Source organism: Dipodomys ordii, unplaced genomic scaffold (genome assembly GCF_000151885.1).
Source record: "Dipodomys ordii isolate 6190 unplaced genomic scaffold, Dord_2.0 Scaffold202, whole genome shotgun sequence".
NCBI lineage: Eukaryota > Metazoa > Chordata > Mammalia > Rodentia > Heteromyidae > Dipodomys > Dipodomys ordii.
Window position 1 is genome coordinate 372778 of NW_012267418.1, and position 16522 is coordinate 389299.

At 52.5% G+C, this 16522-nt stretch overlaps 3 protein-coding genes across 5 annotated transcripts in view; 2 read left to right on the forward strand and 1 right to left on the reverse strand.

The window, feature by feature from the left end:
• Nucleotides 1-750: 750 nt before the first annotated feature.
• On the forward strand, nucleotides 751-9639 carry Rgl2 (ral guanine nucleotide dissociation stimulator-like 2). Of its 3 annotated transcripts, none has more exons than XM_013035055.1 (18): nucleotides 751-842; nucleotides 1068-1264; nucleotides 2544-2627; nucleotides 3399-3577; nucleotides 3707-3757; nucleotides 3844-4141; nucleotides 4396-4647; nucleotides 4739-4842; nucleotides 4948-5032; nucleotides 5113-5181; nucleotides 5360-5434; nucleotides 7270-7302; nucleotides 7422-7543; nucleotides 7632-7727; nucleotides 7818-7929; nucleotides 8035-8328; nucleotides 8747-8861; nucleotides 8975-9639. In XM_013035055.1, exons 2-18 carry the CDS (start codon nucleotides 1109-1111, stop codon nucleotides 9181-9183), a joined length of 2334 nt encoding a protein of 777 aa, XP_012890509.1. In that variant the 5' UTR covers nucleotides 751-842; nucleotides 1068-1108; the 3' UTR covers nucleotides 9184-9639. The 3 variants fall into 3 exon arrangements, with proteins under 3 accessions (XP_012890509.1, XP_012890510.1, XP_012890511.1); XM_013035056.1 differs by having other exon boundaries at nucleotides 751-835; XM_013035057.1 differs by lacking the exons at nucleotides 751-842; nucleotides 1068-1264 and adding an exon at nucleotides 1977-2114.
• A 1130-nt stretch (nucleotides 9640-10769) lies between these two features.
• Nucleotides 10770-12040, reverse strand: Pfdn6 (prefoldin subunit 6). The gene is made up of 5 exons (XM_013034975.1): nucleotides 11997-12040; nucleotides 11696-11846; nucleotides 11398-11468; nucleotides 11180-11304; nucleotides 10770-10990 (listed from the first exon to the last, which is right to left on the reverse strand). Exons 2-5 carry the CDS (start codon nucleotides 11757-11759, stop codon nucleotides 10861-10863), a joined length of 390 nt encoding a protein of 129 aa, XP_012890429.1. The 5' UTR covers nucleotides 11760-11846; nucleotides 11997-12040; the 3' UTR covers nucleotides 10770-10860.
• Nucleotides 12041-12283: 243 nt separating this feature from the next.
• The window catches only part of Wdr46 (WD repeat domain 46), an 8888-nt gene continuing 4649 nt past the window's right edge, over nucleotides 12284-16522 (forward strand). The window contains exons 1-10 of the mRNA XM_013034952.1: nucleotides 12284-12495; nucleotides 12588-12791; nucleotides 12901-12981; nucleotides 13124-13236; nucleotides 13352-13439; nucleotides 13542-13603; nucleotides 14097-14201; nucleotides 14309-14459; nucleotides 14578-14713; nucleotides 15295-15394. Coding sequence (XP_012890406.1) covers nucleotides 12427-12495; nucleotides 12588-12791; nucleotides 12901-12981; nucleotides 13124-13236; nucleotides 13352-13439; nucleotides 13542-13603; nucleotides 14097-14201; nucleotides 14309-14459; nucleotides 14578-14713; nucleotides 15295-15394 — 1109 coding nt within the window. The 5' untranslated portion in view covers nucleotides 12284-12426. The remainder of the gene's footprint in view (nucleotides 12496-12587; nucleotides 12792-12900; nucleotides 12982-13123; nucleotides 13237-13351; nucleotides 13440-13541; nucleotides 13604-14096; nucleotides 14202-14308; nucleotides 14460-14577; nucleotides 14714-15294; nucleotides 15395-16522) is intronic.

Sequence of the window (16522 nt, forward strand, 5' to 3'; positions counted from 1 at the left end):
CCGACCACCACGCCGGGCCAGTCGTGTGGGAATAAAGTGGAGTTCTTGTGCTGCCGAGCGAGTCTCTCATCCTACCCCCTTTCCAAGCGCGATGAGTGCACAGGGCACCGGGTCACCTCCTGCTACCCCGGCATTCCCGGAGACCTCTCGGCCGCCCCAGGAGCTCCTCCTCCGGGACTCCGAGAACCGCTAGGCCCCAGGCGCCGGAAACCCCGCAGCGCCAGCTCTGAGAGCCTGAGCCGGAAGTGGCGACTTCCTGCCACGCCCCCAGGCGAGTGGGCGGGGCCTCCGGCTCCGCTGAAAGCCCGGAGTGGATTCGGTCCGCTGCACTCGTGGGTTGGGGATGGGCTGTGTAACCTCTCCGCGTGGGATAACGGGGACCTCCCTTGCTTAATAAAGCGCTTCCCGCGGGAGTTTTCGTCTTGTTCTTTTTGGATGGGGGGGGATGTCAAATTCTGCTCCTGCCCTTCCCCGGGAACAGGAATCTCTGTCCCATTTCAGTGCGGAGTGACGTGGGCTCTAGAGTCCCTGAGTGTGTTTTGGGGGACTTGGAGATGGGGACCCGGCGCCCCAGTCCTTGCCCGAGGCCGTCCAGCGCTCCCCCAGTCTGCGGCCCTGGCTCCTGTCCTCACTTCCTTCCCCTTTTGGCTCCCGCTCTCGGAGCCGGCGGACGCGGGGAAGGGGGGGAGCGGAAAGGGCGGGAGGGCCCGGGAGCCCGGCGCCGGGAGGGGGTGCAGGGGGGTGCGGAGAAGCCGTGGAGGGGACTCGACCGGGGGCTGGAGATCGTCGGGAACAGCGGCCCGGGACCCGCGCTGCCCCCACCCCTACCGAGCAGGTCAGAGGTAGAGAACCGGGTGACCCTGCCCGTTCCGGTAGCCGTGACCCCCCTCCCCTTACCCCTCCAATGTACCCAGGGCCCCCGTTTTCCATGTCTGTGTCGCCTCCTTCCCCCGGCCTTCCTGCAGGACTCCCATCCGGTTACCTAGACACCCACCCGCGTCCCTTCCCTGCCCCCGCGCTCCCACGCCTGCCTGACTCTCCACCCCCTCGCCCCCGTCTCTCCCCAGGCGCCCCCATGGCCCGACCCCGCTGATTCCTCCACCCGGCCATGCTCCCGCGGCCCCTGCGGCTGCTTCTGGACACGAGCCCCCCCGGGGGAGTCGTGCTGAGCAGCTTCCGGAGCCGAGACCCCGAAGAGGGTGGGGACCCAGGTGGCCGGGCCGTGGGCGGGGGGCAGGAGGAAGAGGAGGAGGAAGAAGAAGAGGTGAGACGCGGGTGGTGGGACATGGGGTCTACGTATTTCGGAGACTTCACCCGCCCTCGGTGTCTGGGTCCCACCATCTCTTCCTCCCTGCCTGGCTTCTATCTGCGCCTGTCCCTGAGTATCTTGCCGGGCTGCTGCGGGTCCTGGCGTCTCTCCGGGTCTCTGAGTCAGTGTGACTCAGGAGCTGCCCTGCGACGGCCTCAAGTCCGGCCGGCTGTGCCTGCGCGGCCCCGGCCCTCTCCGCCCCAGCCGGCCGGCGTGCCAGCCTCGCGGCTGTGGTGTCTCGGGTCCCGGGCTCCCTCCTCGTTTTTGTTTGGCGGGGAGGGGTTTGTTTCCACAGTAACCGGCTCCTCTGACTCTGGGATTGGGGAGGGAACCCTCTGATTTCGAGATCCCTCCTCCTCCCCCTCCCCCTCCCCTCCCCCCCAGCCCTTGGGGCTAGAAGGCCCAGAAGCCAAGGCTTTGGACCGTGGAGGGACGATCCCAGCTGAGCTAGGTAGAGTGTAGTAATCTGAGTCCTTAGGGAAAAATGGTGATGGTTCGGGCAGGATTTAAAGCCTAAGGAGAGGCTGGAAGTTAGATTTGGGACCTAGAGGCCCAGGACTCCAGGGTCTAGACTCTAGGTGAAGCGCAGGATTACTGGCAGGGCTGGTTTTTCGGGATCGGTCAGGGGAAGGGCTAGGACCACGTGACTTTGAGTCTATCCCACCAGCGAACATCATCCTCACTTCCCCTTCTCCTTCTTGTACTGGGATTGGAGCCGCTACCTTCAGGGGGTCCCCAGGGCTGAGCTAGTGGAAGACTCACCCCAGAACACTCAAGGGGAAGGACTAAGTTTGGGGCTTGTCAGGTTTGGGTGGGGAAGGGCGGGGCTTGTGACTGTGCTTGTGCCTGAGATTTCAGCTACTCAAGGTCTCTTTGCCTTTGGCCTAACTTCCCTCCTCAGCTTTTGCACCCTGTTTCTCTGCCGTGTTGGGGCTCAGCTCTGGGGGGGAGGGGGCTCGAGGGTCTCCAGGATAAGGGTTCCTGCATTCAGTTGAACCCCTTACTGCAACCCCCTCGCCTACACCGGGCTCTGAGGCGTCTAGGGGGGGGCTGTCTGGGCCCCAGGGGGGGAGACCTGGGGTCATCAGCCCCCCCCACCCCTCGCACTCGCTGGTATTGCCCCCTGCCATCACAGGTGAGGGCCACAAAGGGAGGTGAAGGGCCGGGGATAGAGGGCTGGTGACAGTGTGGGATGGGGTTGGACTGTCTGACTTCCCCTTCTTTGCTTCTCCAGGCTCCCGTGTCTGTCTGGGATGAGGAGGAAGATGGAGCCACCTTTACTGTCACAAGCCGCCAATATAGGCCTCTTGATCCTTTGGTGAGATCATGACACTGGCTTCTCACCTCTGACCCCCTCATCTCCTAGCTCTCTTTCTTTGGCTGGTTTTTTTTAGCCAGAGTACTAGGTTAGAATTCTGGAGTTCAGAACTGGGCACCTATGGCTCATACCTGTAATCATAGTTATTCAGAAGGCTGAGATCTGAGGAACACAGTTCAGAGCCAGCCTGGGCAGGAAAATCTGTGAGACTCTTTTTGTTTGTTTGTTTGTTTGTTTTTTTGGGTCCGGTTGTGGGGCCTGAACTCTGGGCCTGGGCGCTGTCCCTCAGCTCTTCAGCTCAAGGCTAGTGCTCTACCACTGGAGCCACAGCGCCACTTCCGGCTTTTTTCTTTTTGCTTATGTGGTACTGAGGAGTGGAGCCCAGGGTCTCATGCATGCAAGGCAAGCGCTCTACTTCTGAGCCACTTTCCCAGCCCCTCTGTGAGACTCTTATCTCCAATTAACCTCCAGAAAACCAGAAGTGGTGCTATAGCTCAAGTAGTAGAGTGCTAGCCTTCAAGAAAAGAGCTCAGGGACAGTGCCCAGCAGAGTTCAAGCTCCACAACTGACAAAAGGCAAAAAAAAAAAAAAAAAAAAAAAAAAAAGAATTCTGGAGTTCAGGATTCTGCCATGTTAAGAATTAAGCCAGGTCCTTTACCCTCTCTGAATCTCAACAAAATGAGCTAGATCTGCTTCTAGGTCTGGGATTGCTCTAGATATTCAGAGTAGGGTTGAAGAAACACACAGTGATCAGTCTTCTGTGTCCTCCAGGCCCCCATGCCTCCTCCACGATCTTCTCGACGGCTCCGGGCTGGCACTTTGGAGGCCCTGGTCAGACACCTGTTGGATACCCGGACATCAGGGACTGACGTGACCTTCATATCAGCCTTGCTGGCCACCCACCGGGCCTTCACTTCCACGCCTGCCCTGCTTGGGCTTGTGGTTGACAGGTTAGGGTCATAAGGGACTAAGGGTTGTGGAGGTTTCTGGACATCCTAAACCTGGAACATTCCTGCGATGCAGTCAGAACCATAGGAGGTTTGGGAAAATGCACAGGTAGACTGTCTTCCCCTCTCCAGGCTGGAAGCTCTTGAATCTCATCCTCCTGATGAGCTAGAGAGGACAACAGGGTGAGTGACTCCTGACTTGCATCTCAGTCCCCTCTGCCCAAGCTGCATCTGGACCTCTGACTCTTGGTTGATTCCCCTTCTCCCAGGGTAGCCATTTCTGTACTGTCAACCTGGCTGGCCTCTCACCCTGAGGATTTTGGCTCTGAGGTCAAGGGTCAACTTGACCGGCTTGAGAGCTTCCTGCTTCGGACAGGGTATGCAGCAGGGCAGGGTGTTGGGGAGGGCAGCGCTGACCTCATCCGCAACCTCCGGTCCCGGGTGGACCCCCACACCCCTGACCTTCCTAAGCCCCCGGCCCTCCCTGGCGACCCCCCTGCTGACCCCACGGATGTCCTGGTGTTCCTCGCTGACCACTTGGCCGAACAGCTGACCCTGCTAGATGCGGTGAGACCCCATGACCCTGACCCCTTACTAGCCTCTCCTTGACTCTAGATCCTTCCCTTGGTTCTAACCCTTCCTGATCCAGTTCCCAGCCTCCTCCATCTACTGTTTTGACCTTTTCCCATCTCCCCTGGGTTGTTACCCCTCAAATCCTGTCACCCTCTGGTTCTCTGGCCACCTGAGATCCTCATGTCCCTGATATTGGAAGGCTCACCTCACTTGATTATGAACTTTAACCTCTGCCCTCTACCCTGCAGGAGCTGTTTCTGAACCTGGTGCCTTCCCAGTGCTTGGGGGGCTTGTGGGGTCACAGAGACCGGCCAGGACATTCCCACCTCTGCCCATCTGTCCGAGCTACTGTCACACAGTTCAACAAGGTGGCAGGGGCAGTGGTTAGCTCTGTCCTGGGGGCCACCCCCACTGGAGATGGGCCTGGAGAGGTGACCATTCGGCCACTCCGGCCCCCTCAGAGGGCCCGGCTCCTGGAGAAGTGGATCCGTGTGGCAGAGGTGAGAGGAGATTGCCCTGTTGGGGACCACAATGTAGAGAAGGCGGGGTGGGGTGTTCCACAGCTTCAGTTTTCCTCTTGGACCTTCACAGGAGTGCCGACTGCTCCGAAACTTTTCTTCAGTTTACGCGGTTGTGTCCGCCTTGCAGTCTAGCCCCATCCACAGGCTTCGGTCAGCGTGGGGGGAGGCAGCCAGGTATGAGGGCATGGCACAGAACAGAGGGTGGAAGTTCTCCTGAGAATTGAGGAGGGGGGTGGCTGAGCCAGGCTTGTCTTCAGGGCCACTGTTCTCCCTCCCCAGGGATAGTCTGAGAGTCTTTTCCAGTCTCTGCCAGATTTTCTCCGAGGAGGATAATTATTCCCAGAGCCGGGAACTCCTCATGAAGGTGAGACCCTGCTTTCTGGTTCTCTCAGCCTTCCCTTTGCCTACTTTTCCCCCCATATCTTCTTGCTTTGTCATTGCCAGGAAGTGAAACCACAGCCCTCTCTGGAACCACACTCCAAGAAAGCCCCGAGGTCTGGCTCTCGGGGTGGGGTGAGTGACAGGGCTGTTGGGAGGGACTGGGAAAGAGTCTGGAGTATGTATGAGTGAGAACAGACTGGGCTTGAAAGATGAGGCCCAAGGGGTGAGAAGAATGATATCTGTGCTCTGAGGCTGTGGGGAGGAAAATGTAGAGGGACAGAGGGTGTCTGATCCTGACCTCTGACTGCAGGGGGTGGTTCCATACCTTGGCACCTTCCTAAAGGATCTTGTGATGCTGGATGCAGCCTCTAAGGATGAGTTAGAGGTAGGTGTGTATATGTGTATATATAGTGTTCTCACTGTGATGATGTAATAGGTGTGCCTCAGGGTCAGCAAACTTCCCTTCAAAAAGCAGCTGTAAGGCCTAAGGGGCTGACAACTAGGCTCTTGGGCCAGATGGATTTTGTTACTGTAGTGAGTGGCCTAACCTCTTGGGCTTCAGTGGTCTCTAGAAACGCTAACAGCAGTCTATTGAGGCAAATGAATTTGTATTCAAGTGCTTAGAACCTGGCAAAAATGTCTGCATAGAGAGTTTGCTAAAACAAATATTGAAGGGATATAACTCAGGAGTAGAGTACCTGCCTAACATGCGAAAAGCCCTGGGTTTCATCCTGAATACTGGAAAACTAAAAGTTCCTTACCTTTGTGTGTGTGTGTGTGTGTGTGTGTGTGTCCTTGGCCTTGAACTCAGGGCCCAGATGCTGTCCCTGAATTATTTTGATAATTGTTAATGTTCTACCACTTGAACCACAGCTCTGTCTGACTTTTTGGGTACTTAATTGGAGATAAGTCTCACGGGACTTTTCTCCTTAGACTGGCATCAAACTGAGATCCTCAGATCTCAGCCTCCTGAATAGCTAGGATTACAAGCTGAGCTACTGATGGTACCAGGCTCCTTACCTTCTTTGAGTCTCATTTTATCATCTGTGAGGTTAGCTCCATTTTCTACCTCAACTCCAATTTAAAAGGTGAAGTTAAAAAAAACAACAACCAGGGGCTGGGAAGGTGGTTCAGTGGTAGAGTGCTTGCCTTGCATGCATTAGGTCCTGGGTTCGATTCCTCAGCACCACATAAGCAGAAAAGGCCGAAAGTGGTGCTGTGGCTCAAGTAGTAGAGTAGCCTTGAGTTCAGGCCCCATGATTGAGGGGGGAAAAAAAAACAAAGAACGAAAAAGGAAAGAAACAGGATTGGAGGCATGGTCAAGTGGTAGAGTGCTAACCAATGAGCAAATGTTAGGTATTGAGTTTGAGTCCCTGTCTTGGAATAAGAAAAGAAAAGAAATAAAGGGTGAAGTGCTGAGTGCTGGTGATCATGCCTGTAGTTATTCAGGGGGCTGAGATCTGAGGATCTGTTTGAAACCAGCTTAGGCAGGAAAATCTGTGAGACTTATCTCCAATTAAGTGCCAAAAAAAGTCAGAAGTGACTAGGCGCTGGTAGCTCGTGCCTGTAATCCTACCTACTCAAGAGGCTGAGAATCATGGTTCAAAGCCAGCCTGGGCAGAAAAGTCTGCAAGACTCTATCTCCAGTTAATCACCAGAAAACCCGAAGTGGGTATAGCACTAGCCTTGAGTAAAAGAATAACATTCAGGCCCTGATTTCAAGCCCCATGGCTAACAAAAATAAATTTAAAATATCACAAGTTGAGCTGTGACTCATGTGGTAGAGCCCTAGCCTTGAGTGCAAAACCTAAGAAAAAGTGCTGGGGGGGCTGGGAAGGTGGCTCAGTGATAGAGCGCTTTCCTTGCATGCCTGAGGCCCTGGGTTCAATTCCTCAGCACCACATAAGCAAAAAGAAAAAAGCCGGAAGTGGCGCTGTGGCTCAAGTGGTAGAACGCTAGCCTTGAGCTGAAGAGCTGAGGGACAGCACCCAGGCCCAGAGTTCAGGCCCCACAACCAGACCCAAAAACAAAACAAAACAAAGAAAAAGTGCTGGGGGTGGGGTGGGGTGGGGGGGAGGTGAAGTGGAGAGCTTGGAAATGAGAGATATGACGGGAAGGGAAAGGATGCCTGGAGGAGTCAGAGAGTCCTGTGATTAGAAGAGACACTCTGTTACCCTAAGTGGGATTCCCACTTTCACTCCTATCCCATGGTCTTTGCAGAATGGCTACATCAATTTTGACAAACGGAGAAAGGTGAGCGGTCTGCATGCACTAGATGCTGGATGCCCCATCAGTGTCCCAGGAAGGGGAGGAGGAGGGAAAGCTGGGAGTCTTTATGTTTGGGCTTCTGAAGTCGGAGGACTCTTTTCCAGGAGTTTGCTGTCCTTTCTGAGTTGAGGCGGCTCCAGAATGAATGTCGAGGCTATGACCTCCGACCTGACTCTGATATCCAACAATGGCTCCAGGGACTCCGGCCGCTGACGGAGGCTCAGAGGTGAATAGCTGAGCGAGGTTGGGGTTGTAGGGCTGGATGTTGGGATTGGTGGCAGGTCCTGACCTCTGTCTATTGCTCCCCCCTCCAGTCACCGTGTGTCCTGTGAGGTGGAGCCATCTGGAACCAGTGATCCTCCGGCTCCAAGGGTGCTCCGTCCAACACTAGTCATCTCACAGTGGACAGAGTGAGGGAGGCAGCAGCTGGGGAGGGGGGGAGGGCATTTCTTGGGATTTGTCACTTTTCCTCTGATTCTCTCCATCTCCTGCCACTCCAGCGTTTTAGGCTCTGTTGGAGGTCCCACCCCCCTTGTGGCCTGGGACAGGCCCAGTGTAGGGGGCGATGAGGTGTCTGGAACCCCTGCTCCTTTGCTCACCCGGTTGGCCCAGGTGAGCACTGCTTTTGATCACTGATTTCAACACTGATCCTGACTCTGATTATTTCTTCCTTAACTTCTCTGACTTCATGACAGTTTCTATGTTGTTTGACCCTAGCATATGAAATGGCCATCCGTCTCATCTCTGGACTCTGCCTTGGAAAACAGTCCCTCTTTGCACACTCCAACGGATCCTAGCCACCTCTCTCCCCCAGCCTCCTCCCCTCGGCCTTCTCGGGGTCACCGCCGCTCAGCCTCCTGTGGCTCCCCACTGAGCGGGGGTACAGGAGAAGGGCCTTTCAGGGGGGCTGGATGTGGGGGAGGGGGATCTGGGCCAGGGTCCTCTGATTGCCGAATCATCCGAGTCCAGATGGAGCTGGGCGAAGATGGCAGTGTCTACAAGAGCATCTTGGTGAGGGAGCCTGAGACTGGGGCTGAGGGAAAAGGAGGGTGCCTTGTTGGAGTGTAAATGTCAGGTTTGGGCAGCCAAGTAGAGTCGATTCTAGTTTTAATTCTGACCTTTGGCTTTAGCAGCTGTTTTTATTTTGGTGGCTACTTTGCACTAGCAGCTATATCTTGTATTTTGGGGGTTCTATGAGACTTTCAGGACCAACAGCAGTTTTCCCACAGGGAAGCAGCCCTGTTACACTGGGCACCATGTGGGCTGGCTTATGGGGTTCGGGGAGCCACCATATTGGGTTTCCTGTTCATTTTAAAGCATTAGACACAGGTAACCTTTTTTTGGTTGGGTAGGTGACTGAGGTTGGAAGGATGGGAACTAGATGTCATCATGGCCAATTTATTGCTCTTCTGGTTTCCTGTCCTGCCAGATAACAAGCCAGGACAAGGCCCCAAGTGTCATCAGCCGTGTCCTTAAGAAAAACAATCGTGATTCTGCCGTGGCTTCAGAGTTTGAACTGGTACAGCTGCTACCAGGGGAGCGAGGTCAGAGGGCAGGAGGGAAGGCAGGTGGGATGGGGGGTGGTACCATCAGTGGATTGTTTCCACATCTGGGCAGTTGTCTGATGACTGCTTGACACTCTCCTCTGAACCTGCAGAGCTGACCATTCCGCCCTCAGCTAACGTCTTCTATGCCATGGATGGAGCATCCCATGATTTCCTCCTACGGCGGCGAAGGCCCTCTACTGTCACTCCGGGCTCTGCCAGCGGCCCCTCTGCCTCAGGAACTCCCCCAAGTGAGGGAGGAGGAGGCTCCTTTCCCCGGATCAAGGCTACAGGGAGGAAGATTGCACGCGCGCTATTCTGATGAGGAAACCCTGTTGACTTAACAGAAGTCATGGATGGTGTTCATACCAGATGTGGGGAGCCATCTTGAAAGGTGGCAGTTGTAACTCATGAGACAGAAATTCTGAGAGGTGGCCAGCTACCCTGGGGCAGTGAAGTGCCACTTGTTTACCGAACTGCTAAGAATAAACCCATGTGGGAGCGGGTAATCTTGTACACAAGATGGATACCTTTGGCAGCTCCTCACCTCTGATGAATGTGGCACACAGATAATATGGGAAAATGCACTGGTTTCTGATTCCTGCCACATTCTAGCATGTGAAGGGCCAAGGAAAGGCCTAGAGTAGGGCAGGGGAAGGAAAGGCCTAGAGGCTCTGAGCCCCAGGGCAGAGAGGAATGGCCAGTAGGTTCTAATACTTCCCTTTCCCCATTCTGGGGATTACTGTCACTGTGACACTAAGATAATAAACCAAAACACTACCTGACTTTATCTCTATCCTCGCAACACATCCTTGAACGGGTTGCTGGGCGTGGGAATGGGGGTGGAGAGTTGGCTGAGGGTAGAAGCCAGGGAACATGAACGGATACAATGTCTTCTACTCCCATGAGGAGCTCAAAGCAATGTATGAAAAATAGTTTCCTCAGAACAGTTTATTCCTCTCGTGGCCTCTTCGTTCTCGGTTGCTTACTACCTCTCACCTTTCATAGACCCATGTGAAGCAGAAGCCACCAGATGAAAATGATGGCTATGAAGAACTTCCTTGGAGTCACCTTTGTAAGACACAATTCTAGCACCAAGATAAAGAGCAACTTTGTGGACAACACATATTTAGAAGGGATTTTAAGTCACATTCAAAATATTCTAGGAAGAGAGGCTGAAAAGAAAAGATGTCAGGGTTGGCTGGGTGCTGGTGCTCATGTCTCTAATCCTAGCCATTCAGGAGGCTGAGATCTGAGGATTGAGGTTCAAAGCCAGCCTGGGCAGGAAAGTGCATAAGACTGTTATCTCCAATTAGCCACTAGAAAACCAGAAATGGTGCTGTAGCTCAAAGTGGTAGAGTGCTAGCCTTGAGCAGAAGAACTGAGGGACAGCATCCAGGCCCTGAGTTCAAGCCCCACAACTAACAAAAACAAGGGATGGAGGTTTGGCTCAAGTGATAGAGCATCTGTCTAGCAAGCAGGAGACCCTAAGTTCCCTAATATGGCCAAAAAAAAGGTAATATATGTCATATATGGAAAAAGCAGGTTTAAAACATTCAAATTAGATTCAAGAAAGATAGCTGGGCCCTGGTGTAATCCTAGCTACTCAGGAGGTTGAGATCTCAGGATCAAGGTTCAAAACCAGCCTGGGCAGGAAAGTCAGTGAGACTCTTGTCTTCAATAAATATCAGAAAAAGCCAGAAGTGTGCTGTGGCTCAAGTAGCAGAGTGCTAGCCTTGAGCACAAAGAGGATCAGGGACAGCACCCAGGCCTTGAGTTCAAGCCCCAGGACCAGCAAAAAAAAAAAGGCACCCAGGGAGGAATGTAAGTGGTGTATTATGTCTATGGTGGAAGGGGCTAGAGGAATGAATGGAAATATGACTGAAGAGGCCAGACAGAAAACAAAGCCAGGTGTTTAAAAATTTTATTAGCTACTATAATATAGTCCCTAAAGCTGCCTCATTCCCACCCCTCCCTTCCCCTCCCCCCACTATGGGGGTCAGGCCTTCCCAGGAGCTCCTGCCTTTGCTGCCTGGGCTCGCTGGAACTCCTGCTGCAGCTGGGCTAGGGTCTCCCTCTGTTGCTCTGACTGCCGCTCAAGGTCTCGAAGCTGGGATTCATATCGCTTACTGAGGAGAAGAAAGGAAGACAAGCAGAAAAATTGAAATTAGTGGGGCTCATTGAGAGAGCTAAAGGCAAGAAAGTCATTGGTGGAAAACTGGAGGTCTAAGGGAAGGGGAGGGGAAACGACTGCTGGGGACAGATGGAGAACTACAATATATAGGTGAGGTGAACACAGGTTGGTGGGACAGACTTACATTTCAGCTGTGATATAGTCCAGCCTCTTTCCCACTGTGGCCCGAGCCTCTCCCAGCTCTTGTTTGACCAGCACTGGACCCAGAAGTTTGAACACTACATTGGACCCATCCAGCAGAGCCAGCTCCTGATGGAGGGAGAGAACACGGCCGATTGAAGCATAGCCAGCACAGGTAAGTCCCTTCTCGCCACCCCACCCCCCGGAATCCCAGTTTCTCACCTCCTTCACGATGTTATTTTCTGTTAGTTGTGCCTCAAGCTTCTGCCTTCCTGACATGGATTTACTCAAGTCTGAGGTATTGGGGGAGAAAAGTGATTAGGAACATGAAATGTGTCAGAGACCCCCACAATCCCATCCCCAAGAAAATGGACGTGAGGGAGTAGAGATAGACGAAGTCAGCAGTGGATCAACACTGAGGCGAGAAGCAAGCGCAGGCGGGGACCCGGACGGGACAGGAACCTTTATCTTGACATGGCTCTGGGGTCTGAGTGGATTGGGATGGGGCCACGCCCCTTACCTTTCTGTAGCTGTTGGTATTTCTCCACTTCTCCCTGCAGCTTCTTTTGGATCAGCTCAGCCATGGCGAGGATGAAAGTCTGCGGGGAGTGGGAGGGGAGCGCTGGGTCTGAAGATCAGGAAGGTACCCGAGGTCCCTTTTCTGGACTGGCCTGCAGAAATGACAGCTCTTGTGAGGAACAGACCCTTGGAAACACCGAGGGCTCTCCTCGCCCTGGATCTCGACACTATCCCAGCTTCGGGACAGCAGGAGCGAAGCCAGACCTCCCCAAACCCTCCGACCCAAACCCTATCCCACTCACGTTCTCCCGTCTGTATTAGAACCCGGAAGTAAACAGGGAATGCTGGGAAAAGACCACGCCTGAAGCTGCTTTAGGAACCGATGCTGGGAAATGTAGTTCTAACATGTTCAACGAGTGTCATTCTACCAAAGAGAGGGGACTCGAGCTGCTTTAGGTGAGGTAATGAAGTTAATCTGAAAGAAGAGACTGCCTTGTGTCCTGTTCCTGGCAACCGACTGGCCTTTTATCCATTCAGTCGTAAATTGTAGCTCGGGAGAGCAGGCCCCGCCTGTCAAAGGCATGCCCTCACTCAGGATGGCGGCTGCATGCCTTCAGTCCTGGCAAGGCGCTGATTGGGTGAAGGCCAGAGGACTTCCGGAAGTTTGCAAAAGCGGACGGTGTTACTGCTCTGGGGAGTTTTTGCACGTGGATCGTTGTTCGGGTGGGCGAGATGGAGACAGCCCCCACGCCCGGCAAGGATGTTCCACCCAAGAAAGACAAACTTCAGGCCAAGAGAAAGGTAGAGGCCCTAGATGGTTTTTTTTTTTAGTTGCGGGGTTTGAGGTTCGGGACGTGGGCTACAGAGTACGAGAGCGTCTGATCTGCTCTTAGAAACCGCGGCGATATTGGGAGGAAGAGAGCACTCCGACCGCTACCGGGGCTTCTCCAGGGCCTCCGGCTAAGAAGAGGAATCAGGAGTTCCGTCCCCAGAGGCCAAAGAATAGTGGTGTCTCAAAGAAGTCTCGGATCTCCAGGACGCCCCAGGTCCCCAGGAAGGCCCGTGATCAGAAGAAGCCACAGCGCAGTCTGTCGGGGGTGAGCCTGGGACCTGATGAGATTGTGAAGCAAGACGCCTTGTGCTTTGACAGTGAGAGTTCTGGGGACACCCAGAACTTGCCAGTTAATTGTCACTTTCCTTCACCAGGCCCAGGACCCATTTCCAGGCCCCGCCCCCGCCCCTGTGGAGGAGGCCCAGAAGTTCCGTCGTATTGACAAATCAAAAAAGGTGAGGACCAGTTATAGTGTGGGAATGGGTTGAAGGAGGAGTGTCTTTGGATGAGTGTCTTTGGAGACTGGGCCAGGAGGCTCTCCTGTGACTCTGCCTGTCCTCAGGTACTTCTACTTATCTCCCATCAACAATGTTATAGATCCCACATTCTAAGACCAAAACCCGAAGCAAACTTGAGGTGGCTGAAGCTGAGGAAGAAGAGGCAAGTGTCAGAGCTGCTCGTTCTGAACTGCTGCTTGTTGAGGAACCTGGGTGAGTCCACCCTAATCTGGGCCTTGCTCACCCCAGTTTACGTGACTTCTCATTTATATATTGGTTTGCAGATTTCATATTGAGAAGCTTTACTGCCTTCCATGTTGGCTTTCAGGTTTCTAGAAGGGGAGGATGGGGAAGACACAGCGAAGATACTTCAGACTGACATTGTGGAGGCTGTGGACATTGCAAGTGCTGCCAAGGTGGGTCTGAGGAGCGCAGCACCAAAAAGAATAGCATGGTGGTTTACTGAGGGGAAGCCATTCTTTTCTTGATTTTTTTTTTCCTACTCTTCCTTTTCTTAGCACTTTAGTTTGAATCTTCGACAGTTTGGACCTTACAGACTGAACTATTCTCAGACTGGGAGGTAAAGTTGAATTCTGGCTTTTTTCTTTTTCCTTTTTTGTGTCAGTGCTGGAGCTTGAACTCAGGAACTTGGGTACTTACCCTTAGCTTTTTCATTTGAGCAACAGCTCTTCCTGGGCTGGCTTCAAACCACAATCCTCAGATCTCAGGCATGAACCACCAGCACCCCTCCTTCTCCCCCTTCCCTCTCCCCCCCTTTCTTTCTCTCTTTCTTTCTTTGGTAGTGGTGATGGGACTTGAGCCAAGGGTCTTGTTCATAATAAAGATGCTGGGCCACTGAGCTACTTTCCTAGCCTTCAGTGACTCTTGAACTTGTCATGTTTCCTTAACCTCACTGGCTGTGCCATATGTGTTTCGATTGTTGATGAGGAGATTGAACATCTACAGGAACACATCTCTTCCCTGGAGAGAAGCTAGTATGAGAAAGACCTCAAAATATTTGAGTCACAGTGCTGCCTTGCATTCATACCATGCCTTTCCTTCATCTCCAACAGACACCTGGCTTTTGGAGGGCGTCGGGGTCATGTGGCTGCCCTCGATTGGGTGACAAAGAAGCTCACATGTGAAATCAACGTCATGGAGGCAGTGCGGGACATCCAGTCAGTGTCTTCTCTGTTGTTGGTCAGTGGGGGGTGAGAACAGCCATTCCATTGAGTGACAACCTGGGATCCCATTTCCCATTGAACCACTCTTCTTTTCCCCCCAGGTTTCTCCATTCTGAGACACTCTTTGCTGTTGCTCAGAACCGCTGGCTTTACATCTATGACAACCAGGGCATCGAGCTCCATTGCATCCGCCGCTGTGACCGAGTTACACGGCTTGAATTCCTGCCCTTCCACTTCCTCCTGGCCACAGCTGTGAGTGGCTATGGAATATAGGGGCTGATGGCACTCCTTGGGAATCTTTTTCCTCTAGGGCTTCAGTAGAGGGAAGACAATACAGCCCCCCCAAACTCAGTTATTCTCTCGTTCTCAGTCAGAGACAGGATTTCTGACCTACTTGGATGTGTCAGTGGGGAAGATTGTGGCAGCTCTGAATGCTCGGGCTGGACGGCTGAGTGTCATGGCTCAGAACCCTTACAATGCTGTCATCCACCTTGGACACAGTAATGGTGAGTCCTGAGGCTTGCTTTTTGGGGGGACAGTCCTTGAGATTAAGCATCTTGTCATATAAGCCACATCTCCAGCTCCTTTTATGCCTTGGTTATTTTGGGCCTACCAAGCCTGGGCTACAATTCCCCAGTTTGTGCTTTTCCATGTCACTAGAGATGACAGATGTGCCCAGCCACAGATTGAGATGGAGTCTTGTCAACTTTTGTTTTTGCCAGTACTGGGGCTTGAACTCTGGGCCTGGTCACTGTCCCTCGGCTCCTTTTGCTCAAGGCTAGCATTCTACCACTTGAACCACAGTGCCACTTCCAGCCTTTTCTGTTTATAGTACTGAGGAATTGAACCCAGGGCTTCATGCATGCTACACAAGCACTCTATCACTAAGCCCCATTTCCAGCTTTTTGTTGGCTAGCTGGAGGTAAGTCTCCGATTTGTCTTCCCAGGCTCCCTTTGAACTTTGATCATCAGCTCTCAGTCTCCTGAGTAGCTAGGATTTACAAGTGTGATCCACCAACCCCTGGTCCTTTACCTGTTTAATAGTCAAAGGTGTTGTGTTGATAATTCTAATTCTTTTTTTTTCCAGGTACTGTGTCTTTATGGAGTCCAGCTGTGAAGGAGCCACTGGCAAAGATTCTTTGTCACCGTGGTGCAGTCCGGGCTGTGGCAGTAGATTCTACAGGCACGTAAGTCACTTGTTTGAAGATGAGGAATTTGGGTCATGGACTTCACTTTGGCTGCTGGGCATAGGTTCTGGGTTACCACTTACCAATCATATAAGTGTGGGCACATAGCTTTTAACCTCTCTGTGCCAGTTCCTAATCCTGAGTGGAGATATGAGTCTAATTCGGGGTCATCTTAGAAAGATAAATATTTTAGGCTTTGCTCAACAAAGAGGTACTTAAATAGCAATAGAAAAAGTAATTGTTAAAATGTCTTTCTTTTTCTTTTAATTTTTGCCAGTCCTGGGTTTGAATTTAGGGCCTGGGCACTGTCCCTGAGCTCCTTGTGCTCAAGGTTAGTGCACTTGGGTCACAGCGCCACTTCCAACTTTTTCGGTTTATGTGGTATTGAGGAATTGAAGGACTTTACACATGTTAAGCAAGCACTCTATGGGCTGGGAAGGTGGCTCAGTGGTAGAGCGCTTGCCTTGCATACATGAGGCCCTGGGTTCGACTCCTCAGCACCACATAAGCAAAAAAAAAAAAAACGGAAGCGGCGCCGCAACTCAAAGAGCACAAGCCTTGAGCTAAAGAGCTGAGGACAGTGCCCAGGCCCAGAGTTCAGGCCCCATGACCAGACCCAAAAAAAACAAGAAGTCTTTTAAATGGTGAAAATTTAAAATATAATGACCATCATAATATTCTTGGAATATTAGACTCCATTTTGGGGGGGAGATGGGCAGGGGCAGGGTCAGTTGTAGGGCTTGAACTCAGGGCCTGAGCTCTTTTGCTCAAAGCTACCACAACTCCATTTCTGATTTTGAGTGGTTAATTGGAAATAAGCGTTTTACTTTTATCAATGGATTTTTTCTGCCTAGACTAGCTTTGAACCATGATTCTTAAATCTCAGTCTCCTGAGTAGCTAGGGTTACACTGGCACCTGGCTCTTTTTCTCTCTCTTTTTTTGTTTCCTTTCCAGTACTGGGGTTTGAACTACAGGTCTTGAAGTCTTCTTTTTTTTTGTTTTTTTTTTCTCTACCACTTGAGCCATGTCCATTCCAGCAGTTTGCTGATTAGAGTTTCACAGACTTTCCTGTCCCAGCTGGCTTCAAACTGTGATTCTGAGATCTCAGCCTTGTGAGTAGCTAGGAT

What these genes read in the sequence shown, in the direction of transcription:
- Rgl2 (XM_013035055.1), top strand. Translation starts at nt 1,109, where the DNA reads ATGCTCCCGCGGCCCCTGCGGCTGCTTCTGGACACGAGCCCCCCCGGG. An exon ending in GCCGGGAACTCCTCATGAAG is followed by an intron (nt 5,033 to 5,112) that starts GTGAGACCCTGC and finishes TGTCATTGCCAG; the next exon opens with GAAGTGAAACCACAGCCCTC. An exon ending in TGCTCACCCGGTTGGCCCAG is followed by an intron (nt 7,930 to 8,034) that starts GTGAGCACTGCT and finishes GTTTGACCCTAG; the next exon opens with CATATGAAATGGCCATCCGT.
- Pfdn6 (XM_013034975.1), bottom strand. Translation starts at nt 11,759, where the DNA reads ATGGCTGAGCTGATCCAAAAGAAGCTGCAGGGAGAAGTGGAGAAATAC. An exon ending in AAAATAACATCGTGAAGGAG is followed by an intron (nt 11,305 to 11,397) that starts GTGAGAAACTGG and finishes TCCCTCCATCAG; the next exon opens with GAGCTGGCTCTGCTGGATGG. An exon ending in GACTATATCACAGCTGAAAT is followed by an intron (nt 10,991 to 11,179) that starts GTAAGTCTGTCC and finishes TCTTCTCCTCAG; the next exon opens with TAAGCGATATGAATCCCAGC.